The sequence below is a fragment of the Aquarana catesbeiana genome, linkage group LG06 (genome assembly GCF_042186555.1).
Source record: "Aquarana catesbeiana isolate 2022-GZ linkage group LG06, ASM4218655v1, whole genome shotgun sequence".
Lineage (NCBI taxonomy): Eukaryota > Metazoa > Chordata > Amphibia > Anura > Ranidae > Aquarana > Aquarana catesbeiana.
The window spans coordinates 390,317,447-390,343,738 of record NC_133329.1 but is presented as its reverse complement, the minus strand read 5'-3'; the positions used below and the strand labels follow the sequence as shown (position 1 = coordinate 390,343,738).

General features: G+C 45.2%; 1 protein-coding gene across 4 annotated transcripts in view; it reads right to left on the bottom strand.

Annotated features, from left to right (window-relative positions):
- The window catches only part of DNPEP (aspartyl aminopeptidase), a 101,753-nt gene extending 76,621 nt beyond the window's left edge, over positions 1-25,132 (bottom strand). Inside the window, exon 1 of one of the 4 annotated variants that reach the window (XM_073634322.1) lies at positions 24,970-25,132. In XM_073634322.1, the coding sequence (XP_073490423.1) occupies positions 24,970-25,047 (78 nt within the window). In that variant the 5' untranslated portion in view covers positions 25,048-25,132. Of the gene's footprint in view, positions 1-4,999; positions 5,151-24,969 lie in introns of those variants that run through there. The other 3 variants (XM_073634323.1, XM_073634324.1, XM_073634325.1) reach the window with 3 other exon arrangements.
- Positions 25,133-26,292: the final 1,160 nt, after the last annotated feature.

Here is a 26,292-nt window from a genome sequence, read left to right as displayed (position 1 = left end):
AATATATAAGGGGTCCATATAGTGAACTTGGTGTTATTCACATTAAGGTCATCACAGAGGACAAGGGGGCACACTTTACGTCTAGAGGAAAAGAAATTTCATCTCCAAATACGGAAAGATTTCTTCACAGTAAGAGCTGTAAGAATGTGGAATAGACTCCCTCCAAAGGTGGTTCTGGACAGCTCAGTAGATTGCTTTATTGGATTCTGTGTAAATGGAAAGGTTTCCCCATTGGGGCTTTCAACAGCAATGTCGACATAATCAAAGATGTTGCAAAAGATTCATGAGAAATTTTTAATCATAAGAGTTACCAAATGTCACAATATAATTGAATTACAATACCTCTAAAAATCTGGCCAGATAATAAAGTGCATAGTCCACACTGTAGCAGGCAAGCAAGGTAAACAGAGTTGGAGAATAAGGCAACATGGCGAATACTATTCATCTCTCCCATATGTGTTTTTTCCCATTTTTCTAAGAGCCCTTTCACACTGGGGCGGGCGACGGCGTCGGCGGTAAAGCGCCGCTATTGTAAGCGGCGCTTTACCGTCGGTATGCGGCCGCTAGCGGGGCGGTTTTTCCCCCCGCTAGCGGCCGAGAAATGGTTAAAAACCACCGCAGAGGCGCTTTTGCCGACGGTATAGCCGCGCCATCCCATTGATTTCAATGGGCAGGAGCGGTGAAGGAGCGGTATACACTCCGCTCCTTCACCGATCCGAAGATGCTGCTAGCAGGACTTTTTTTACCATCCTGCCAGCGCATCGCCCTCGGGGCTTTCACACTGGAATGAAAGCAGCGGCACTTTCGGGTCGGTTTGCAGGCGCTATTATTAGCGCAATAGCGCCTGCAAACCGCCCCAGTGTAAAAGGACCCTAAGGCCTGGATTCTTTCCTAAATGTACAGAATATAACTGGGTACTGACATTTATAGGTAAAGTTGATCCAGGGAAAATCTGATTGCCTCTCGGGGGATCAGGAAGGAATTTTTTTTCCCCTGCTGTAGCAAATTAGATCATGCTTTGCTGGGGTTTTTCACCTTCCTCTGGATCAACTGTGGGTGAAGGATTGGGTATTTGGGATTGTATGATTTATTTTTACCCCCCCTAGGTTGAACTAGACGGACTTGTGTCTTTTTTCAATGTGACTAACTATGTACACACACACACCTGGCAACTGTAATACAATCCTGCCTAGGTGATGTCTGATAAGGCGAGATTAATTATCTGACCGCACTTCTGAATCATCAACTAGGAGAGTAACCGGTCTATACTTCCTCCCAGAGCTAGTCTGAGGACCTGTCTATGCTTCTGTGTGATTTACACGCATTTTCACACATGTGCTGCAAACATGTTCAATCTGACGTCCAGCCTTCCCTCCAGTCTTGCAAAGTTGTCCTGGCTCCTCTCCTGGACTGAAATAGCTTATTGTGATTTGACTGCACACTGTGAGCTTCTCACAATGTACATTAGAAGCTGCAGTAAGTCAGATAGATCCCGACTCATTTGCTGGCTGGAGGACATCCAGCTCCATCTAGCCTTTCCTCTTGGACCTGTGCGCCTCTCCTCCCCGGGCCTGTGAGCCTTGTGAGCCTCTCCTCCCCAGGCCTGTGAGCCTCTCCTCCCCAGGCCTGTGAGCCTCGTGAGCCTCTCCTCCCCAGGCCTGTGAGCCTCGTGAGCCTCTCCTCCCCGGCCTGTGAGCCTCGTGAGCCTCTCCTCCCCGGCCTGTGAGCCTCGTGAGCCTCTCCTCCCTAGGCCTGTGAGCCTCTCCTCCCTAGGCCTGTGAGCCTTGTGAGCCTCTCCTCCCCGACCTGTGAGCCTTGTGAGCCTCTCCTCCCTCGGCCTGTGAGCCTTGTGAGCCTCTCCTCCCTCGGCCTGTGAGCCTTGTGAGCCTCTCCTCCCTCGGCCTGTGAGCCTTTTGAGCCTCTCCTCCCCGGCCTGTGAGCCTTGTGAGCCTCTCCTCCCTCGGCCTGTGAGCCTTGTGAGCCTCTCCTCCCTTGGCCTGTGAGCCTCTCCTCCCCGGCCTGTGAGCCTCTCCTCCCCAGGCCTGTGAGGCTCTCCTCCCCAGGCCTGTGAGGCTCTCCTCCCCAGGCCTGTGAGGCTCTCCTCCCCAGGCCTGTGAGGCTCTCCTCCCCAGGCCTGTGAGGCTCTCCTCCCCAGGCCTGTGAGGCTCTCCTCCCCAGGCCTGTGAGCCTCTCCTCCCCGGCCTGTGAGCCTTGTGAGCCTCTCCTCCCCAGGCCTGTGAGCCTCGTGAGCCTCTCCTCCCCGGCCTGTGAGCCTCTCCTCCCCGGCCTGTGAGCCTCGTGAGCCTCTCCTCCCCAGGCCTGTGAGCCTCGTGAGCCTCTCCTCCCCGGCCTGTGAGCCTCTCCTCCCCGGCCTGTGAGCCTTGTGGGCCTCTCCTCCCCGCCCTGTGAGCCTCTCCTCCCCGCCCTGTGAGCCTCTCCTGCCCGGCCTGTGAGCCTTGTGAGCCTCTCCTCCCCAGGCCTGTGAGCCTCTCCTCCCCAGGCCTGTGAGCCTCGTGAGCCTCTCCTCCCCAGGCCTGTGAGCCTCGTGAGCCTCTCCTCCCCGGCCTGTGAGCCTCTCCTCCCCGGCCTGTGAGCCTCGTGAGCCTCTCCTCCCTAGGCCTGTGAGCCTCTCCTCCCCGGCCTGTGAGCCTCGTGAGCCTCTCCTCCATAGGCCTGTGAGCCTTGTGAGCCTCTCCTCCCCGGCCTGCGAGCCTTGTGAGCCTCTCCTCCCTCGGCCTGTGAGCCTTGTGAGCCTCTCCTCCCTCGGCCTGTGAGCCTTTTGAGCCTCTCCTCCCCGGCCTGTGAGCCTTGTGAGCCTCTCCTCCCTCGGCCTGTGAGCCTTGTGAGCCTCTCCTCCCTTGGCCTGTGAGCCTCTCCTCCCCGGCCTGTGAGCCTCTCCTCCCCGGCCTGTGAGCCTCTCCTCCCCAGGCCTGTGAGGCTCTCCTCCCCAGGCCTGTGAGGCTCTCCTCCCCAGGCCTGTGAGGCTCTCCTCCCCAGGCCTGTGAGCCTCGTGAGCCTCTCCTCCCCGGCCTGTGAGCCTTGTGAGCCTCTCCTCCCCAGGCCTGTGAGCCTCGTGAGCCTCTCCTCCCCGGCCTGTGAGCCTCTCCTCCCCGGCCTGTGAGCCTTGTGAGCCTCTCCTCCCCAGGCCTGTGAGCCTCGTGAGCCTCTCCTCCCCGGCCTGTGAGCCTCTCCTCCCCGGCCTGTGAGCCTTGTGGGCCTCTCCTCCCCGCCCTGTGAGCCTCTCCTCCCCGCCCTGTGAGCCTCTCCTGCCCGGCCTGTGAGCCTTGTGAGCCTCTCCTCCCTCGGCCTGTGAGCCTCTCCTCCCTCGGCCTGTGAGCCTATGGTTGCCACCTCATCCCTTTAAACCCGAACACCTATTATTTACACAGGTTCTGTGGCCGATTAAGGTGGTAATTAAACACACTTGGTGCCTTATCTGCATTTAATTAGCCTCAGAACCTGTGTAATTCAAAGGTGTTCGGGTTTAATGGGATGAGGTGGCAACTCTATGTGAGCCTCTCCTCCCCGGAGGCTCCATATCACATGAGGGCATTACCTATGGCAGCGTTTCTCAACTCCAGTCCTCAAGGTGCCCCAACAGGTCATGTTTTCAGGATTTCTATTATTTTGCACAGGTGATTTGATCAGTTTCACTGCCTTAGTCATCTGAGGGAAATCCTGAAAACATGACCTGTTGGAGCGCCTTGAGGACTGGAGTTAAGGAACACTGTCCTAGGGTGGTCTGCGTGCAAATACAGTCTGCCTAGGAAAGCCCATTGACACCCACCCATCAAGGCATTTTGACGTTTGCATGAATCCTTTCAGGAGCCAGCCCACTTCTTGCATCAGGGCTGAGGACTCTTGCAAAGAGTGCAGGGTGCTGTGACGTTTTCAGGAAGCTATGTACAGCCCCCTGCCGGACCCTCCCATCACAGCCATGATCTGCCTGCATTGCATAGGGAAGCACAGAGACCCAGTGGCGACATCACTGAGGCCAATATAAGGTATGTAATGAAAACAAAAAAAAGATTTTGTTTAAAAGTGTCATCAGTATGTTGATGGGAGGGAAGAGAGGCAGTACATCAACAAAAAACAGACAAAAAAAAAAAAAAAAAACACAAATAAAAAAACACTCTAAAAAGAAAAACAAAACAACAACAAAAAATAAAATAAATAAAAACACACACACACAAAAAACACGAAAGAGAAAAAAAACAAGAAATACAAATAAATAAAAACACCCACACAAAAACCTCTCTAAAAAAAATACACAAACACTCTAAAAATAAATACAAACAAAAAATAAATAAATAAATAAAAACCACACATACACACACACACACAAAACACTCAATACACATAAATAAAAAAAAACATACACATAGACAAACAAAAACACTCAAATAAAAAAGTGAGCATTGTCACTCTAGAACAGGAAGTGTGTTACTGGCAGGATCACCAGGTAAAAACAAAAAGGTAGAACAAAGCCAAAAAAAAGTATAAAAGTAATGCAGCCACCACATCTAAAGACTTGTAAGCTGCGATATGTTACATTGTTGCTCCTAGGATTAGATCCACTAAGCCCCTTGTTCACACTGAATAACGGCTTTGAAATTGTGCAACTTCATCTGAACTCGCACGATTTCAACGCCGCATGTCAGTGCAACTTCAGGGCCGAATTGCGAGATTCATGCACAGATGTCTACTGAAGTCGCCAAAAGTAGTGCAGGAACTACTTTTGTATATCGGTGCCGTTGCCGGCAATAGGCTGCGATTTGACATTGCGCCGATGTGAACGGGGGTTTAATCGCATCCACATACAATGTATCAATCTCACAGAGCTGATCTACACTGCATGTCAGAGACTGAACTCCTCACTATAGCTGCTGATTGGTAACAGGGATTTAAATAGAGGCAGCTGTCAGTGAGGGGTTAAATCTCCTCTGCACGTCGCTCCAGTCTATGCTAGCGATACAATGCTCAGGGTACCATCTCCTACCTGCTGTGACTCACCTGCATAGCTGTGCAGTTATAAAGTGATCTGTGCAGGGTAAGGCACACTTCCTCTATACAGAAGTCTCTGCCCCGCAAGAGTCATTGTCTGTGCTGCTACCACTGACATCCTGCTATGGTGGGGACCTCTGGGGGATGGGAGGTGACATTGCATCACTCTACAAAACCGAAAGCGAGAGTTTCCCTGCAATTGTGTTCATGGATAATGACCACCGGGGAAGACTGTTTATAGCAGTGCTTGTTATGGAGTTATTATACAAATACAGTGAGTCTGGCAATTTACATGATTATAGGGGTCTTATATGTGGCCCTGGAGTCTGGACATCACCAGGGCCACACATAATATTTAGGGAATGTAATGCTATAACTGTCAGAGACTGCAGACATGATACAAGAGATGGTCAGAGATTGCAGACATGAGACAAGAGATGATCAGAGACTGCAGACATGATACAAGAGATGATCAGAGACTACAGACATGATACAAGAGATGATCAGAGACTGCAGACATGATACAAGAGATGATCAGAGACTGCAGACGTGATACAAGAAATGGTCAGAGACTACAGACATGATACAAGAGATGGTCAGAGACTGCAGACATGATACATGAGATGGTCAGAGACTGCAGACATGATACAGGAGATGGTCAGAGACTGCAGACATGATACAGGAGATGGTCAGAGACTGCAGACATGATACAAGAGATGGTCAGAGACTGCAGACATGATACAAGAGATGGTCAGAGACTGCAGACATGATACAAGAGATGGTCAGAGACTGCAGACATGATACAGGAGATGGTCAGAGACTGCAGACATGATACAGGAGATGGTCAGAGACTGCAGACATGATACAAGAGATGGTCAGAGACTGCAGACACGATACAGGAGATGGTCAGAGACTGCAGACATGATACAGGAGATGGTCAGAGACTGCAGACATGATACAGGAGATGGTCAGAGACTGCAGACATGATACAAGAGATGGTCAGAGACTGCAGACATGATACAGGAGATGGTCAGAGACTGCGGACATACTATAGGGATTGTTGTAAACTGAGGACATATTGAACAGACAGTCATAAAGGAGAGACAAATTACATGAGACTGCTTAGAGATCACTATTACAGCCTGTGGGTGGCTGAGGTACCCAATCTGGGGGAGATCACACACACAGTCCAGAATATTATATCATTTCTTGTATACTGAAGTGCAATTAACAGAAGTAATTGTAATTAGTGGTGCAGATAGCAGACTGTGGGTTACCATAAGACATGTGCATGACGAAAAAAATGTGTTTCATTTAATTTTGTTAATCTAGTTCTGGGGTCAGCAACCTTTTTCCTCTTAAGGGCCGGATTCAATGTATGTGAATGCATGGAGGGTCGCATTCACCTGCTAATAAATGAAGATAATACAAATCTTAACATATTAATATTAACAGTACAGGTTTACCTCGCTTTAAGGTGCTTCACTAATCCAGATTTTACTGCCCCCCTCCCCCATCCTGGCACCCAAGGGTGGCTGATGCCAGCCCTGCCAGCCAGCATGGTCTGGAGATGGGGTTTCTGTCCCTAGGGTAAATGGAGTTCCTATTCTTAGGGGAGATGGGGGCCCAGTCTCCAGGGGTGATGGGGTCCCTGGCCCCAAGCGAGGTGGGGTCCCAGGCCCCAGGGATGATGGGGGCCCTGTCCCCAAGTGAGATGGGGTTCCTATTAGGGTCCCCCCTATTGCAGTGTTCTCTGTATCCCTAGAAATGTGTCCTCTGTGCCCTGCACCCCCCCCCACTGTAGTGTCCTCTGTCCCCCCCACTGTAGTGTCCTCTGTCCCCTGCACCCCCCCCACTTTAGTGTCCTCTGTCCCCTGCACCCCCCCACTGTAGTGCCCTCTGTCCCCTGCACCCCCCCCACTGTAGTGTCCCCTGCACCCCCCCACTGTAGTGTCCTCTGCACCCCCACTGTAGTGTCCTCTGTGCCCTGCCCACCCCCCACTGTAGTGTCCTCTGTCCCTTGCACCCGCCCCCCCCCCCCCCACTGTAGTGTCCTCTGTCCCCCCCCACTGTAGTGTCCTCTGTCCCCTGCACCCCCCCCCCACTGTAGTGTCCTCTGTACCTCCCACTGTAGTGACCTCTGACCCCTGCACCCCCCACTGTAGTGTCCTGCTGACCCCTGATCTAGTTATTAGATTTAGTTTAATTTGTATTTGGAATTCGTTTTATGTTTTTTTTTTTAATTTTCTTCAAATTCACCGATTTTTTTTTCAATTCGAAACGTTCGAATCAATAAACTTTGAATTGCTCGAATCGAAAACTTTAGATTTTTTTTTCGATTTGAATGTGACAAAGCAAACTAACAAAAGAAAAATCTTCATGAAATGATCACAATGACTCTTTAACCACTTGCTTATTGGGCACTTAAAGAGGTAGTAAACCTGCTGACACTTTTTTTGTTTTTTATACACCTGTAAGGAAAAAAGCATAATGAGCTAGTATGCACCGCATACTAGCTCATTATGAAATACTTACCTTAGAACGAGGCATCGGTATCTCACCTGGTCCACGCCGAGGTAGCTGACATGTTGCCTCGGCGTGTCTTCCGGGTATCGCGGCTCAAGCGCTGTGAGCGGCTGGAGCTGTGATGTCGTCACTCCTGCACGTGCGCGCGGGAGACTTCTTTTCGGCAAGGTCCGGCATCTGCCGGGCTTTCAGCCGAGAATCCCCTGTGCGCATGCACCGCTGCAGTCAGCGGCTCATTGCAAGGGGAATATCTCCTAAACTGTATATTTTTTTTTACCTACAGGTAAGCCTTATTATAGGCTTACCTGTAGGTAAAAGATAAAAATTTGACTATACAACCGCTTTAAACCCCCCTCCTGCCCAGGCCAATTTTCAGCTTTCAGCGCTGTCACACTTTGAATGACAATTACGCGGTCATGCTACACTGTACTCAAATGAAATTTTTATCATGTTTTTCACACAAATGGAGCCTTCTTTTGGTGGTATTTAATCACCACTGGGGTTTTTATTTTTTGCTAAACAAACAAAAAAAGACAGAAATTTTGGAAAGAAAAACATGTTTCACAGTTTGTTATAAAATTTTGCAAATGGGTAATTTTTCTCCTTCATTGATATTCACTGATGAGGCTGCACTGATGGGCGCTGATCGTCTGCACTGATGGGCACAGAAAAGGCGACACTGATAGGTACTGATAGGACGGCACTGATGGGCCTTGATGGGTGGCACTGATGAGTGGCACTGATGGGTGGCACTGATGGGCACTGATAGATGTCACTGATGGGCACTGGTAGGTGGCACTGATGGGCACTGATAGGCACTGGTAGGTGGTATTGATAGGCAGCACTCGTGATGAGGCACTGATTGGTGACATTTATAGGTGGCACTGTGGGCACTGATAGGTGACACTGTGGGCACTGATGGGTGGTACTGGGGGCACTGGTAGGTGGCACTGGTAGGCAGCACTGTTGTGCACTGGTAGGTGGCACAGGTGGGCACAGAAGCCTCCACAGAGGCTTTCCACGATCAGGGCCGATGTCCCTCTGACAGCCGCCGGTGATCGGCCTTCTTTTTTTCCTCGCGCTACCAGCGTGAGGAAAAAAATAGCCGATTACCGGCTCCGTTTACATCACATGATCAGCTGTCATTGGCTGATAGCTGATCACGTGGTAAGGGGACGACCCCTTACTCCGATCTCAGCCGAGTCTCATAGACTGCAGGGGGCGCCCAGGCCACTTGAGCACGGGAGGACGTCTATGGAGGCCCTCCCGGCAAAGTAGGTCCGCGCTGCAGCCGTATAGCGCGGACGGGAAGAGGTCAAGTCACCTTTGGCTTAACAAAAGCAGCATTAAGTCGAAATGATACTCTATTAACACACACAGTCTTTGATTTTAGCAATATGTGTACAGTTAGAATTCGACTGGAGTTCGGTGTAAAATTTGATCCAAATTTCAGTATCAAATTTCCGAAATTCGGACAAATTTTGTTTCGTTATTTGGTCAAAAATGTTTATATTGTAATACGGGTATTCGGATATATCCGAATAACGAAAAATTTGTTCGAATGTTAATTTGGAGCGGAAAAAACCCGAACCGCACGTGTCCGTATAGTTCCAAGAGAACGGTCATGAATGTTGCAGTGATAATACACTCAGTACAGCACAGTGTTGTAACAGCAGATTACTCGGCAATGGCAGAGTTTAGCAGTAAGTAGTATTTCACTCAGTAATGGCTCAGCATTGCAGTATATATTTCTGGAGGGGTAGCAGATAGTGACGTAAGGATGCTATTCTGCTGAGGAAGTCCCCAAATGTCAATCCAGATACCAGAATTCTTGGGGAGAAATCAGATGTGTCCCCGCACGGTTATTTTCCCTAATAAACAGGTCTGTCTGTTCCTCACCTATCCATTCGCTTCAGGCACAATCATAAACGTTGCAGGTACCCCAATCTATAGAATCCCATCCAACAAATGGCTGCCAGAGATACACCAAAAGTCACAGCATCCAATCAGAAAGATGCAACCTCTGTGACACCTATGGAGTCTCTCAAGCATCAATTTTCCTTTAGAGATTTCTCTTCATTGGCACAGTGGCACAGCGCCACCTACTGGACGGAGGACAAACTGCACCATTCTGCCAGCCCCTTTACAAATCAAGCAAGCATGTTCACGCTGAAATATTTTGTTTTGGAATTTTCGGTGTTGCCTGAAAAATATATTTATTTAGTTACTCCTGAAATTCATTTTTATTCAATTATTTTTTTAATTAAAAAATGCAATTGTTTGAAAATCCGAATGAATTAAGGTCAAATCTGCTGATTGAAGGCTTATGGTGTCTGCCGGATGTTCTAAGAAGATTCAACGATGCAGCTAAACTGTACGACGGCGCGATCGTACATTTCCGGCTGAATGCTCCGCCCACAAGCTATAGCAGAATTCTAATGTTGTTTGACTAGTAATAATTATAATTATTAATTATTATTACTAGTCCAACAACATTAGAATTCTTCTAGCCTATGGGCAAAGCATTTGACTGTAAATGTCCGCTCACGGCGATTGTATGTTTTTTTAACTGCTTCGTCAAATCTTCTTGCCTCTACAATGTCGAATCTTTTCTCTCTATATCGAATAATCTTGGACTAATAGAGTTAGATTAGGAACATTCGACTGCAGGTTCGATAGACACAGATCACTATTGTCCCCGTCATGTCGAATCTATTTATATCGAACTGTTGTCGCAACAATATAAAAATATAATGGATATAGGAAAATGAAGTATTTTTTAAATTTCGGATCTTTCGGATTCCGGATTCTGCGCAATCGTTATCATTTTGTCAAAACGAACACGAAAATCCCAGAAATTCGGAACGAAAATGCATTCGGACGATAACGAATGCACATTTCTACAAATCAATGCTCCCACATTTGTGCCCCTCACAGCCCAGCTAATTAGATGTGCCAAATTTCATATTTTTTCTCAGCATTAGAAAAGATCAAAGAAAGATCAAAGAAAAAAAAAAAAAACATAAAAGGGATAAACTGCACAGAAAAAAAGTTAAAGAGGAACTCCATCCCCTCTGCTTTTCTTGCTATCCACTTGCTATCTGTTATGCAGGGTTATCTTAAGGCCCCTTTCACACTGGGGTGGTGGGTGCATCGCGGCACTTTTAGCGGCACTTTACCATCGATTTCGCGGCGCTATTCGGCCACACATCACCAGGTCCCCCCTCCAGCCGCTGTGTGTTCCTGTAGCCTCCGGGGATATGTGAACAGGATTTCCCAGAAAGATGCAGGAGCAGGACACGTCCTTGTCTAGGTGGGGGCGATTTTGGGGGGTGAGGGATGGAGTATAAAAAAAACATACTCTTTTACATAGCTCCCAACTGTCCCTGATTTAGAGGGACTGTCCCTGATTTGGAGCAATGTCCCTCTGTCCCTCATTCCTCCTCATTTGTCCCTCATTTTGGTCTGATCTATATAGCTGTATAGAAAATGCACTTTTTTTCTATCAGAAAGTGTTTCCCGGCGCTAAACCTTTCATCTGATTTCTAAATTGCTGCATTTGTAAATTCCAAAAGCCAATATAAAGGAATAGTAGTGGTAAAAAAAAGCACTTGTGGGTTTAAACAATCTTGCTTTTTTGTACAATTCTCCTTTAAGGGGGCGTGGAAAGGGGTGTGTGCTATGCCTGCGTACTTTTGCTGATAGGTGTCCCTCATTCCCATCTCAAAAAGTTGGGAGGTGTGCTTTTATATTGTGGATTGGGGGTTGCATTGAACACAGACTACACAGACTAAGTGCCAAAGGGCTAATTGCGGTCCTTGGACCACAGGCTGGGTACCAGCGGTTTACAGAGTGATAAGGAAGGGGCATGTGATGTCATGAAAACTTCTAAATAGTGTAAGAGGCGTGGATTAAAATGCATTGCATAGAGCCGCCCCTTACCTCCTCTTCTGGGAACCCCCGCCAACGATCTTGGCTCCTCCTCTTCTGTGACTGCCCGCATTGCAAGCCGCTTGCTATGGGAGCAGACATCCAGGGCTCGATCCCGAGCTGGGCAATGTGCGTCCATTGACAGGCATAGCGCTGCTCAGCTCTGCCCCCTGCTCTCTGCTTACAGGATTTGACTGACAGCAGCAAGAGCCAATGGCTCTCTTTGTTCTCAGCAAAGCCTGTGAGACCAGGAAGAGAGGGAGAGAAGACTTGTAGCCGGGCATAGCGCCGGATTGATACAGAAGTCAGGTAAGTGTTATAAAGGGGGAAGAGGGGGAGGGGGGGCACACAGTGGAAGGTTTTTTTACCTTAAGGTTTTACTAAACCCCGGACTCTGCATTCACTATATCTGGTCTCCCACAGTACACAGAACATGGAATGCAATTATTTTCGTAAATATAAACTGCTAAATACCTTTTCTCATCAGCAGTATATAGCAGTCTTGTGACTTCTATCAGTGTCTGGTTGAAGCTTGTAGGAGGAGTTTTAATTCTCCCCTGATTGCCCTATAAGGCTGCAGGACCCCTGACCCTCTGTCTGGACAGTGCTGATTGGCTGTGTGCCGATCACATGAACTCTCACAAGAAAAAAAAAAAAACTCTCTAGCAATACAGACCAAACTGAGTATGTGCAGCTTGTCCCCAAGGCTCTGTTCTATTGGGAGATGGATTGGGGGCAGTGGAAGAAGGAGAGGAACAGAAGTGACAGGATCTGACAGCCTTTTTACACAATGCAGAGGATCATGTACCCCTTAGGTTCCACACGTGAGTATAACAAGCATGCTTTACTGCATGATTTTACTGTCGTGGGTTTAGTAACACTTTAATCCAGAGAATGCATTAAGGCAAAAAAAAAACCTTTAGAATCACTTTAAAGCGGTTGTAAACCGCGGGACAATTTTTTTTTTTTTTTGTACTGGCAAGGTAAAGGCATAATGTGCTAGTATGCATCGTTGTTATGGCAGCAGCTAGCTGCCATAACCCAGGTATCTTCTTCTTCTTCAGCCGGCGGTGCGGTTTCCAATAAAAGTGGTCTCTGCGGCGGATTCGCCGCAAGATCATTTTTATCGGCGGTGGGAGAGGGGCCCTTGCTGGGCATCGAGATGAGTGAGGAGAAGATGGCCCCAACCCGTCTCCATAACCATGCAGGGCGGAAGCGACTTCAAAAGTCACTTCCGCCCATAGCTCTTAAAGGGCCATTTTAAAAAAAAAATGTAAATGACAATTTTTTTTTTTTGTAAATATGAGATCTGATGTCTTTTTGACCCCAGATCTCATATTTAAGAGGACCTGTCATGCTTTTTTTCTATTACAAGGGATGTAAACATCCCTTGTAATAGGAATAAAAGTGACACAATTTTTAATTTTTTTTAAAACAGTGCAATAATAAAAGAAAATGCGCCCTGTCCCGACAATTTTGCATGCAGAAGCGAACGCATACGTGAGCAGTGCCGGCATATGAAAACGGTGTTCAAATCACACATGTGAGGTATCGCCGCGATCGGTAGAGCGAGAGCAATATTTCTAGCCCTAGATCTTCTCTTTTATCATAAAACATGCAACCTGTAGAATTTTTTAAACATCGCCTATGGAGATTTTTAAGGGTAAAAGTTTTTTTCGCCATTCCACAAGCGGGCGCAATTTTGAAGCGTGACATGTTGGGTATCAATTTAGTCAGTGTAACATTATCTTTCACTGTATAAAAAAAAAAAATTGGGCTAACTTTACTGTTGTCTTATTTTTTAATTCAAAAAAGTGTATTTTTTTCATAAAAAGTGCACTTGCAAGACCGCTGCGCAAATACGGTGTGACAGAAAGTATTGCAACGACCTCCATTTTATTCTCTAGGGTGTTAGGGGAAAAAAGTATAATGTTTGGGGGTTCTAAGTAATTTTCTAGCAAAAAAAAAAAAAAATGATTTTAACTTGTAAACAACACATCTCAAAAAGAGGCTCGGTCCTTAAAGTGGAGTTCCACCCACTTTTACAACTCTTCCGCATCCCTCACTAAACTGTGCACTGTAAACGAATTGGATATTTTAAAAATTTTTTTCTCAGCACTTGCTGTATTCATTTTTCACTTCCTCCTCCCTGGCCGCGGCCCGTCGCATCATTTCCTGTTTGCAATGCCTTCTGGGAAGGGGTGGCAACTTCCTCTGACACTGCCGTTGCTATGGAAACCTGACCTGAAACCTATTACACTGCTTGTGCTGCACTGAGCATGTGCGAGATCTGCAAGGATGATATCCAGGAAGAAATACAGTCTGGCTTCAGATGCCCAGACTTAAGATGGCCACGGCCTGCTGTAAGTTTATAAAATAACAAACTACTGCTATAAACTAACAAAACAGACCTTAGTTTACAGACTAACTTTACTAGAATACATTAAGCTTGTGTATTATAGGGGTATTTTTATTTAAAAAGTATAATTTTGGCCGGAACACCACTTTAAGTGGTTAAAAATTCCTATGATCATCAGCTCCATCTAGTGGCCAAAATGCAGTATAGTTTTCTGAAATACCTAAATGAGAAAATATACTACATTTTGGCCACTAGATGAAGCTGGTGATCATAGTTTTTGATATAATACAGAAATTGCGGCCAAAATTTGAGCATGTACAAATGTGTGTGACATTCATCCAATGAATGTTTTATCAATACACCCCTTAGTGCTGTGCAATACCAATAAATAAATATTAGCAACATTTTGGAAACTGTACCCAAAATCGCAACATAAAGATTTATTGCATTTTATACATATGAATGTATCAGGACTGACTTGAATGAAACGGGACCCCTGACACCTATACAGGGCAGAGGGCCGGATCAAGTCACTGGTGTATGAGAAGAATTGGTTTCTTTTGCATGCTAACAGGGCTCAGTGCTGGGAAAAGTTAAAGTACTGTATATCTAAAGCCAAAACATTTTGTATAGCATAGATAAGGGTTTGAGCCTCTGTCAAGTTCTTACTGCAGGTTTGCACAGGGAAGAAAGTGCTAAAAGCAGAACATATAAAGCTTAGATTGTATTTCTTTCACACTTCTGTATCATAAAAAGCCATCACATTTCAGGGTTCAGAGGGTCGCTGTTCATCAGGGCTTGGCACTACTGAATAAAGCGAGTACTGGACCAGTACACCATCCCCCTATCCATGCGCCTGGCCCCTAATCTACATGCAGGCCAGGTTGCCGGACGCATGGATTGGACCAGACTGGAGAAGCGATCGTATTGGCCAGGAGCAGGGGGGAGGAGCCGAGGAGGAGAAGCAGGGAGAAGCCGCTGTAGCTGCCTGCGGCCTGGATGGGGTAAGTGCGGGGCTGATGGAAGGGAGAACGACTGGAGTGGAGTGGGTGTTTCAACTGATTGATCGACCCACCGAGTGACCAGGGGGGTCCGGTGGTTTGTTTGCTGCCCCCCCCCCAAAAAAATAGAGCACCAGCCGCCACTGTACTAGACTGATATAGCTGGAGGGATCCCAAGGGGATAATTAGGCCAGTTTTTACTGCTGTCTGTGTACCCACTGGGCAGATCTGCCCCCTCTATTTGTCTTGGTGTCTGTTCTAGGCAATGTAACCATTTCACTTTACAGGAGGGAGCCAGTACTTACATGTCCTGCCCTACTTCACTACCTAGATCTCTGGTGCCCAACCTGTGGCCCAAAGGTTGCATGTGGCCCTTTGGTATGTGATGTGCGGCCCTCAGCAGTCTGTAGTGAGAACATTCATTAGAGTGATAACATTGATCTCTACCAGCCTCATGTAACATCTTCCCAGTTTCCTATTGCTTTCTGCAGCATCTCCCCACCAACAATGTATCCTGTCCTCACTCTCTGACCCTCATTTCCTCTATTAGATCCGCAGTCTCTGACAGTCCTCTCAAGCATTACACATATTCAGTGGCGGCTGGTGAAGTCTTAGGATGGGGAGGCGCCAGACCCCGTCCTTCCTTTTTGACCCCTTCCACTTCTCATAAGCCCCACCCATTATAGAATCCAGCCACTCGGTTCCCTGTATTTCACTTGCTTCCACCCATAGTGTCAGGAGTATACAGCTCAGCATCACAGGACAGAGTAAATAGCTCAGTATCACAGATCAGGGTATATAGCTCAGCATCACAGGACAGAGTATATAGCTCAGCCTCACAGATCATGGTATATAACACAGCCTCACAGATCATGGTATATAGTGCAGCCTCACAGATCATGGTATATAGCGCAGCCTCACAGATCATGGTATATAGCGCAGCCTCACAGATCATGGTATATAGTGCAGCCTCACAGATCATGGTATATAGCACAACCTCGCAGATCATGGTATATAGCACAGCCGCACAGACAATTTATACCCAACAGGTCATATCTGTACAATGTGTACCCCACAGGTATATATATATATATATATATATATATATATATATATATATATATATATATATATATATATATATATTCCACAGGTCATTTCTATGTGCAATGTATCTACACAGGTCATATACTGCATATGTACATTGTATACAATGAACACACAAGTCAATTACTGTATGTACACAAAAGTCATATATGTACAATGTATATACGCACAATTCACATACACCAATCAGCCATAACATTATGACCATTGACCAATTATCTGTGAATAATACTGTTTATCTGATTACAATGGCATCTGAAAGCCAGTGTGATATATTAGGCAGCAAGTGAACATGTTGTCCCTGAAGTTGATGTGCTGACATTTTTTTAAGTGTCAGGGACTTCTTACCAGTGTTTCTTTGGGTAGGACAGCCATACACCCAGCACACAGATGTGATCCAAGCCTAGGGGCTCATTCACACATGAGATTTGAGGACAGTGAAACCATGCGGTTGAGCTATGTTTTTACCACCCCCAGCTGCACCGCCTTTAGCTGCAGAAGCAGCGGCTAAGGTCATACACATGCTTCAGTCACAGCAGGAAATATACCCCATCACATTCAACTACACTATCAGTTAAAAGTAACATACATACATATACATACATAGGCACATACATAAACTCACAAACTTTCATATACACACATAGACTCACATACACACATTCATACATAAGGTCACATACATACACACACATATTTACATACATACAAACACACATACATATACACACGCATACACACATAAACTCACATACACATATTTACATAAATACCTACTTACACATACATTGTGCTGGTCACACTGATGCTATGGGGCTGCTGTGCCCGTCACCCACTTATCCTATAGGACTGAGGTACTGGTCTCACATTAATTCTATAAGGTTGTTGTACTGGTCACAGACTCATACTATAGAACTGAGGTTCTGGTCACAGACTCATACTATAGAACTGAGGTTCTGGTCACAGACTCATACTACCGGACTCAGGTTCTGGTCACACAATTATACTATAGACCGTAGGTACCGGTTGCCTACTCATACTTCACACTGAGAGTGCACTGCAGACACATTGCTTACCAAAATAGCTCCGCTCGGGCCGTGCGTTCCACGGAGCTGCTGACGTCACTTCTAGTTTATCGCTGGCACAGGGAAGCCAGAAGTGACGTCATAACTCGGAGGGAAAGCACCGTCCTAGGGTGGTGCCAAGCTAGAACAAAGCACTCATAGCGATACTATGGTGGGCAGCATTTCAACGCAATCCATTGCGCCACAGGGCAGGTGCGAATGAATCTCGTGATTGCATAGGCATCACACTTCCCATAGTGCACTGTGTCCAGCGCCCGAAAACAGTGCACTTAAAGGACTTTTTTTTTTGTGACTGCCTGTGGGGGGGTGTCACCCGTCCACTGCATATATTGATCATTGCGTTTGGCGATGGTGATGTCAGGGGCCACATTTGAGGCCTCCTTTAGTTTATAAGTTCACAAACACTGGTCTATAGGGATCCCACAAGAATGGTATATGCAGTTACATTGGTCAAAGCTGGATCAATGTAATTACATAATAATATCCATATCAATGGCTAAGTGGTTAGCACTTCTGCCCAGCAGCACTAGGGGTTGTCGGTTTGAATCCCAACCACGGCACTACCTGCATGGAGTTTTCATGTTCTCCCTGTGCATTTTCCGGTTTCCTTCCACATGCCAAAGACATGCTAGTAGGTTAATTGGATCCTGTCTAAATTGACCCTAGTATGTATGAATGTCAGTGAGAGACCTTAGATTGTAAGCTCCTTGAGGGCAGGGACTGGTGTGAATGTACAATATATATGTAAAGTGCTGTGTAAATTGATGGCGCTATATAAGTACCAATAATGAATGAATACCTGGAGTTCTTCTTCATAATTGAATTCCAGGTTTGGATTTTATTGCATAGTTACAATAGTCCACCTCGGACCAATGTGAGTATGTATATAGGATTAAAAATTGAGCTCATAAGTTGAAAACCACTGACCTAGATCCACTGCCAGATCTGCCAGAAAGTCCAAACCTGCACAGGAGAGGCAAAGGATGAGAGCGCCATAAGTTTATAGTAGGTCCAGTATAAATGTATTAGTCTTGATAAAATGTCAAAAGGTAAAGCCTCCGTGTTTCGAGGGATCACATTGCCTCCTTCATCAGGGCTTAACTGTTGGCAGTGATGGGAGAAATACTGGACAGCAAAAGAGTGAACAAGGATTCATATAAAAGGCAGTGCAGGCGCCAATTTTTGGTCCCGGGACCATCTACTTTATTTGAGGTACTGCACAAGCATTAAAGCGGTTTAACCCTAAATATGAAAAAAAAATGATTGCGTTCCTTTATGAATAACAGTACAGTGCTTGTGCTGTGTAATTTGGTCCTCTGTATCATCTAAAATACCTGGCTGATCCTGCCTGGTGTTACCCTCCCCTCTGTAAACTGACCACGTTTATCATGGCTGCTGACCCATGATACCGTGGTCAGTTTACATGCCTCTGTCATCCCGCTGTCTCTCCTCTCTACCCCTCCCTCCCTGCCTGTCGGCTAGAGACTGTGCCGTTCTGCACCCCACGCCTCACATTCGGCTGCTAAAATAACTGTGTCTTATTCTTACAATCCACTGTGTTCCATTAAATTATGTGCCCCAGTGTATGTGCTTTTTTAAAAATATGCCACTTTATACCTTAAAACATATCGCCGCTCGGCGCTCACGTGACCGCCTGCCACTCACGTGGCCGCCCGCCGCTCTCCTCCCGGCTGGCATTACTGGGGGAAACTCAGCCCCTCCCGCTGCAGTTTTCAGATCAGGAGAGGAGAGCAGCGGGCGCCCAGGGGCAGGAAGGATTGACGATCATGTGACCACATGTGATTGGCTGTCACAGTAGTCACATGATTGGGAGCCAGTCCCGATACAGAAGCCAAAAAACCAACATGACATCCAGGCAACTTTCATTACAACTTTCATTACCAATGGCAGTCTATGTAACTTATGACAGGTTTATTTTAAAAGGAAAACTGTACCTTTACAAGAGTTATTCTTTAATTTGGTGGTCTCCAAACCGCGGGCCAGATTCGGCCCTTTGCTCACCTTTATCTGGCCCTTGGGGCACCACTCCATCCACTGACACCAATGATAGGGCACTATTCCTACCACTGTCACCAATGATGGGGCACTATTCCTCTCACTGGTACCAATGATGGGACAGCATTCCTCTCACTGGCATCAATGATGGGACAGCATTCCTCTCACTGGCATCAATGATGGGACAGCATTCCTCTCACTGGCACCAATGATGGAACAGCATTCCTCTCATTGGCACCAATGATGGTGGTCTCTAGCAGTCCATGGCTATCCCATAGGCATGGATGGGCATGCGCAATCAGAAGAGGACCCAACAGGAACATTTTTGTTGAAAAAGTTGTTGGGTTTCAAAACAGGGCTGCACATTGAAGATTGCTGGAACGGAGAGGAAGATGGAAGATAAGTCTTTTACCCGGCAAGCTGCACTCAGGGGTGGGAAATTTTAATTTAAGCACAACTCTGCTAAGGATACAGTTGTCCTTTAAATGTAAAAAAGCAAAGGGCCTTTATGTACAGGCTTTTGTCAAATGGGTTTTGCATCTGTGTACCAGTCGAAAGGAATACAAAACCTACTAAAAGCATGTAGGGGGCTTACAAAGCATACCCAAGAAACGAGAGAAATCGACACACATTAATGCTTAAACATTGCTTAATGGTGTTCATGGTAAATGTTCTGATTCAAATGCCGCTTTATTCACTGAAATACCACTTTAGACCTGTCTGTAGAGACAGTATAGTCACTTGCTGGCTTGACACTATCCACAGGCAGGTTAACTCTTCAATAAGACATAGAATTTGAATCCTATGCAATTGTAGTTCAGCTAATTGCAATACAGAGGATGTTTTTCTACTCTCCAGAAAGTCCCTGCGGAATGCCCAGCTGGTGGTAGGAGGTACATTCCAGGAAGCTGGAGAAAAGTGATGCCCTGTAAGGGAAACCTGTGCTAGCCGTTCTCATCTGGTTCCTTTTACCTAGCACTACACTTATTCTCTCTCTACCAAGCAGAGCTTTGTCCCTGTCCTATCCCTACACTGGCGGAACACTGGAGTGACACAGAAGGTCAAGCACTTCTGTATCAAAGATGATGGTCCAAGTCTCACAGGATTTTGGCGTCCATTAGGAGAGGCTGGCCTCCCCAGGTGGAACCTGGAGCCCATGAAAGGGGACAACTTAGTCCCCAGTGGGCTCCTGCAAGCCTGAGGTAATGGCACAGTGCCCCCTTCAGGTCGGTGGAAATACTGCAGCACTGCAACGGCCTACAAGCCGGTCAGAAGGATGTCAACTGCAGGTTAATGAATTCTGAATGATCTCAGAAGCATCTCAAACTGATGACATCTACACAAGCCCAAAGTCCGTCTGCATCAATGGCCTCCAAACTGCGGCCCTGGGGGGTAGATGCGGCCCTTTGCTTGTTTTTACCGGCCCTTGAGGCACTATTTCATCTACTGATACCAATACTGGGGCATAGTTCCCCACTGACAACAATGAAGGGAAACAAATCCTCCCAGTGACACCAACGAAGGGGCACAATTCCTACCAATGACGAGGCACAATTTCTCCCAATGACTTCAATGTTGGGACACAATTCCTCCCAATGAGACCAATGATGGGGAACAGTTTCTCCAAATGACACAAACAATGGGACCCAATAACACCAATGTTGGGACACAATTCCTCCCAATGACGGGGCACAATTTCTCCCAACAACACCAACAATGGGGCCCAATGACACCAATGATGGGGCACAATTACTCCCACTGACACCAAAGATGGGGCATTGTTTTCCCCCACTGATGTCGGGACCTTTTCTACTTCCAATGGCCACAGTCTGGCCCTTCTAAAGCCTGAAGGTAACTGGCCCTTTGTTTAGAAAGTTTGGAGACCCCTGATCTACATAGTCCTTTAATAAGTTTCTGAAGTACTGAAGTACCCAGGTTTTTTTCTCCAACTTGCACATAACATAATCACATACTGTAGCCTCATATAAGCTCAGTTGCCCAAGTACAGCTTATCTTCTCATTTTTAGTTGTGTTTAGATAACGTTGATAAAATGTGCCTCAAGCAGCGGTAAGTGTGCACGCGGCATCTCCATGCCAAGTTTGTCTCTCCTCGCACGTCAATCAGAATAACCCCGCCCCGATACAGGCAAATAAGCTTTGTCTCTGTAATCTGCTATATAACCTTATCTGACCCACCACCATAGGGAGCCCCCCTCCCCCTCCCTTGTGCTGTAGGATACGGCGCTCAGCCAATGAATAAATGTTCCTTGTCCATATTTTATTATCCTTTCCATCCACCCGCCCAGCGTGCCGCGACTTACATAACGCGCTCCACTCTCACCAGAGTAAGTCCTTATTTTCACTCCATGTTGACCTACATACAGAATTTTAGATAGCACTGCGCAAGTTCAGTCTGGTGCAGCCGTACCGCCATTTCCCATCACACATTCGCATCACAGGCGGCATGTCTGACGGCTATTACCATTATACCGCTTGACACTAATCTCTTCTGAAAATAAAGCACTGTCATAACAATTAATATTTCCCAACTTGTTGTGGTTCCCAACCAATTCTGTCGTTAATCCTAAAAGTGGAACCGGATCAGTTTAATTATGGAAAGTTCAAGCGGAGGTGAGGATTTGTGGTTGTAAGAATAAAGGATAGAGCTTACCGTTATGATATCGGATACTGTTAAACAGAAGGCTAATTATTTTATGTTGGACCATTTAAAGGAACTGTCCACTACTTTCTGTGGTTAACTGGGATTGTATCTTAAGTGATGTGGAACGTAGTCCACCTTTGTCAACGTAGCTCTAATAACTTGACAAAGGTTTTTTTGGAATGCTGTTTATTGGCTAACTGAACACATTTAAGTGAATGATTTTCACAATACTCCACTTAAGAAATAAGTATTTTTGATAGCTTGCTTAAAAAAATATTAATGTGGATGACCAATTAAATATATCTTGAGGGAGTAAAGATGGGACCATGGAAGGTAGAGAGGTCCGAGTATTCTCGAAAGCTTGCAGTAAAATGTATTCAAATGACCAATATGAGGTGTCTTGATTGGGTATAATGATAAGGACACCATGTGGGTTATTTACGAAAAGCAAATCCACTTTGCACTACAAGTGCACTTGAAAGTTGCACTGAAAAAAAATTGCACTGAAAGTGCACTTGTAGTGCAAAGTGGATTTGCCTTTAGTAAATAACCATGCCTGTTAAAGAAAATGGAGTATTATTCAAAGCTTGGACTGAAATATATTTAAATGAACAATAAGAAGTATCTTCATCTGGTATAATGATGACACTGCGCCAAAAAAAAAAAGAAACCGAGTATTATCAAAAGTTCGCACTAAAATATATTCACTTGACTAATACAAGGTATTTTTATCAGGTATAATGATGACCACATGCCTGGAAAAAAAGGGAGAATGCAGTATTCTTAAAAGCTTGCACTAAAATATATTCAACTGGGCAATATGAAGTATCTTCTTTGAGTATAATAGTGCCAGCATGCCTGACAAAGAGAACGGAGTATTCTCGAAAATTTGCACTCTAATATATATTTAAATGGATAATTTGAGGTATCTTCATCAGGTATAATGATGACATTATGCCAAATGGAATATTCTCAAAAGCGTGCACTAAAATATATTCAGTTGACTAATACAAGTTATTTTTTTTAGGTATAATGATGACTTTCATGCTCCATAAGTATTCTCGAAAGCTTGCACTACAGTGTATTCAAATGGCCAATATAAATTAGCTTCATCTGCCATATTGATAAGACAATGCCTAACAAAGACTGATCATACTCAAAAGCTGGCAATAAAATATATTTAATTGACTAATAAAACTTATCTTCATTGGGTATAATGATGACCCCCATCATGCCTGCCAAAGAAAACTGAGTATTCTCCAAATCTCGCACTGAATAGACTAATATAAGGTATTTTAATTGGGAATAATGATGACCCCCATGCCTAACAGGGAGAACTGAGTATCCTTGAAAGCTGCCAAAAAATTATATTCAATTGACTAATACAAAAGTATCTTTGTTGGGTATAATGATGATCCAATGCCTGACAAAGAGAACAGAGTATTCTCGAAAGCTGACACTAAAACATATTCAATTGACAAATGCAAGGTTTTTTTTTTATGGGGTATAATAATGACCCCTACGCCTAACAAGGTAAAATGAGTATTATTGAAATCTGACACTAAAATATATTTAATTGTCTAATGCAAAGTATCTTTATTGGGTACGATGGCTCCATGAAAGAGAACTGAGTATTCTCGAAAGCTGGCTCTAAAATATATTCAATTGACTAATAAAGCGTATCGGCATTGGGTATAATGATGACCCCCATGGCTGACAAGGGGAACTGAGTGTTCTCGAAAGCTGGCACTAAAATAGATTCAACTGACGAATACAAGGTATCTTTGTTGGGTATGATGTTGCCCCCGATGCCTGACAAAGAGCACAGAGTATTCTTAAAAGCTGCCACTAAAATATATTAATTTGACTAAAACAAGGTATCTTTATGGGGTTAATGATGACCCTACGCCTAACAGGGAGAACTGAGTATCATTGAAAGCTGGCACTAAAATATATTCAACTGACTAATACGAGGTATCTTTGCTGGGTATAATGATGACCCTTTGCTTGACAAAGCAGAGTATTTTGAAAAGCTGGCATTAAAATATATTAATTTGACTAATACAAAGTATCTTTGTTGGGTATAATGATAACTCAATGCCTGACTAAGACAACAGAGTATTTTCAAAAGCTTTCACCAAAATGCTTAATTGACTAATACACGTATCTTTATTGGGTATAATGATTCCCCCATGCCTGAGTATTCTCAAAAGCTGGCACTAAAATATATTAAATTGAGCAATACAAGGAATCTTCATTGGATATAGTGATGTCTCTATGCTTAACAAAAATAACAGAGAACTCTAGAAAGATTGCACAAAAAATCTGTTCAGTTTATTAATTCAAGTATCTTGAATTAGGTATAGTGTTGAGACCATGCCCAACAACGAAAACAGAGTTCTTGAACGCTTGTATCAAATGTATTCCAATACTACATTGTTACCTTCATCTGGCATAATGATGGCCCCATGCCAAACAAGAGAACTGAGTATTCTCCAAAGATGGCACTAAAACATATTCAATTGGATAAAGTAGTGTCTCTATGCCTGACAAAGAGAACAGAGTAGTCTAGAAAGATTGCACAAAAATCTGTTCAATTGATTATTTCAAGTATCTTTATTGGGTATAATGATGCCACCATGCCCAACAAGGAAAAGAGAGTATTTTCGAAGGTTGCACTAAAATGTATTCCAATACCACATCTTCGTTACCTTTTATCTGGCATAATGATGACCCCCATGCCTGACACAGAGCACTTGCACTAAAATATATAATATCCTTATCAGGTATATTGATGATGATGACACCATGCCTAACACGAAGAACTGAGTATTTTTGGAAACTTGCACTAAATATATATCAAGTTCGTCAATTATTATTATTATTATACAGGATTTATATAGCGCCAACAGTTTACGCCGCGCTTTACAATATAAAAAGGAGACAATACAGTTATAATACAATAAAATACAAGAGGATTAAGGATCAATAAAATGCATTTACTAAATCTTCTTTTTCTTGCTATCATAGGGTACCACACATTACTGTTGATAAAACAGACCTGTCAATCTCGAAAGCTTGCAATACTAGGCTCTTCAGCAATAAAATATATAACTTCATTTCTACTTCTTTTCTAACATGACAGGTGACTTAATACAAACTTTAAATCTCATGGTGTCTAATGCATGAATATATCCATCTAGTGTACGTTAGCAGGTATTAAAGGGATGGTCTGCTGGTAGCGTTAGGGCTAGGGGTCAAGGGCAGATGGAGATTTACCTGGATGTCTGGATATCCTCCCTCCTCCCAGGTCCTCTTGCCCAGGCGAAGCATTTTAAGGTTCCCCCCTGCTGCCATTTCGACTTCTCGGTGCTGACTGTCTGCCTGGCTGTGCAGAGTGTATACTGCTGAGGTATGTGCGTGTCACTGTGTGTGCATGCATGCATGTGGAAATGTGTGCTCCACACAGAGGCGGGGGCTGTACACAGAGAGAGAGAAAAGGGGGGGCCCCAGCAAGGATTAGTGAGGTGCGGCCAGGGACAAATGAGAACACGCTGAGGCAAGCAGTACCGGGCAAACTGTTAACCTAATCACAAAGGTACAGAGAGGCACCCGGGGCGAGTATGTATAGAGGGTCGGGAGAGGATATACCCAACTGTCACAGCTCAAAAGTCAATCAGATTCACCTAGAAGGACAACATGTGTCATCGCCCCAGGTGCACCATAAGTACCCATCCCATCACACCACCTGGGCTTCAGTAACGCACATTCGCGTAGGGTGCAAATCGGCGAGTACATTGTTAAAAAAAATTAAATACAAAAAAACACAAGCCGATTAAATTTATTTGGGTTTTACACAAATTAAAAGGGTTGTAAACCCTTACAAATACCCAATGACTAGCCTCAGATACACAGAGATGAAGCAATCCTCCTACATAAGTTGTGCCTGTTTATCTGCAGCCACCTCTCCTCTACAGCCCTTCAAAGTGCAGAATTTATATATAATTTCTCAGCTTTAGTAGGCAGGGGGTGGGATCTGATGTCACACGGTGCACATCACAGCCCTGGGTGTAATCTGAGACCAGAATGGAGGGAAAGGACACATCCACCCCTCTACACATAGGGAAACAGCTGAGGCTGTCTAACACATTCACATTCCATTGTAGCTCTGACTGTATGTTTAGGGTTGTTTTCCTGCTGGAAGGTGAACCTCCGCCCCAGTCTCAAGTCTTTTGCAGACTCTAATGCTGCGTACACACGAGCGGACTTTTCAGCATCAAAAGTCCGACGGTCTTTCCGACTGACTTTCGACGGAGTTACGACTGACTTTCGAACGACCAGACTTGCCCACACACGAATGGACTAAAGTCCGTTCGAAATTCCGTTGGTTTGAACGTGATGACATACAAAGGGACTAGAATAAGGAAGTTCATAGCCAGTAGCCAATAGCTGCCCTTGCGTCCTTTTTTGTCCGTCGGACTAGCATACAGACGAACGGATTTTATGACCGGACTTGAGTCCGTCGGAAAGATTTGAAATATGTTCCAAATCTAAAATCCGTCTGATTTTCGACAGAAAAAGTCAGCTGAAGATCTGATGAAG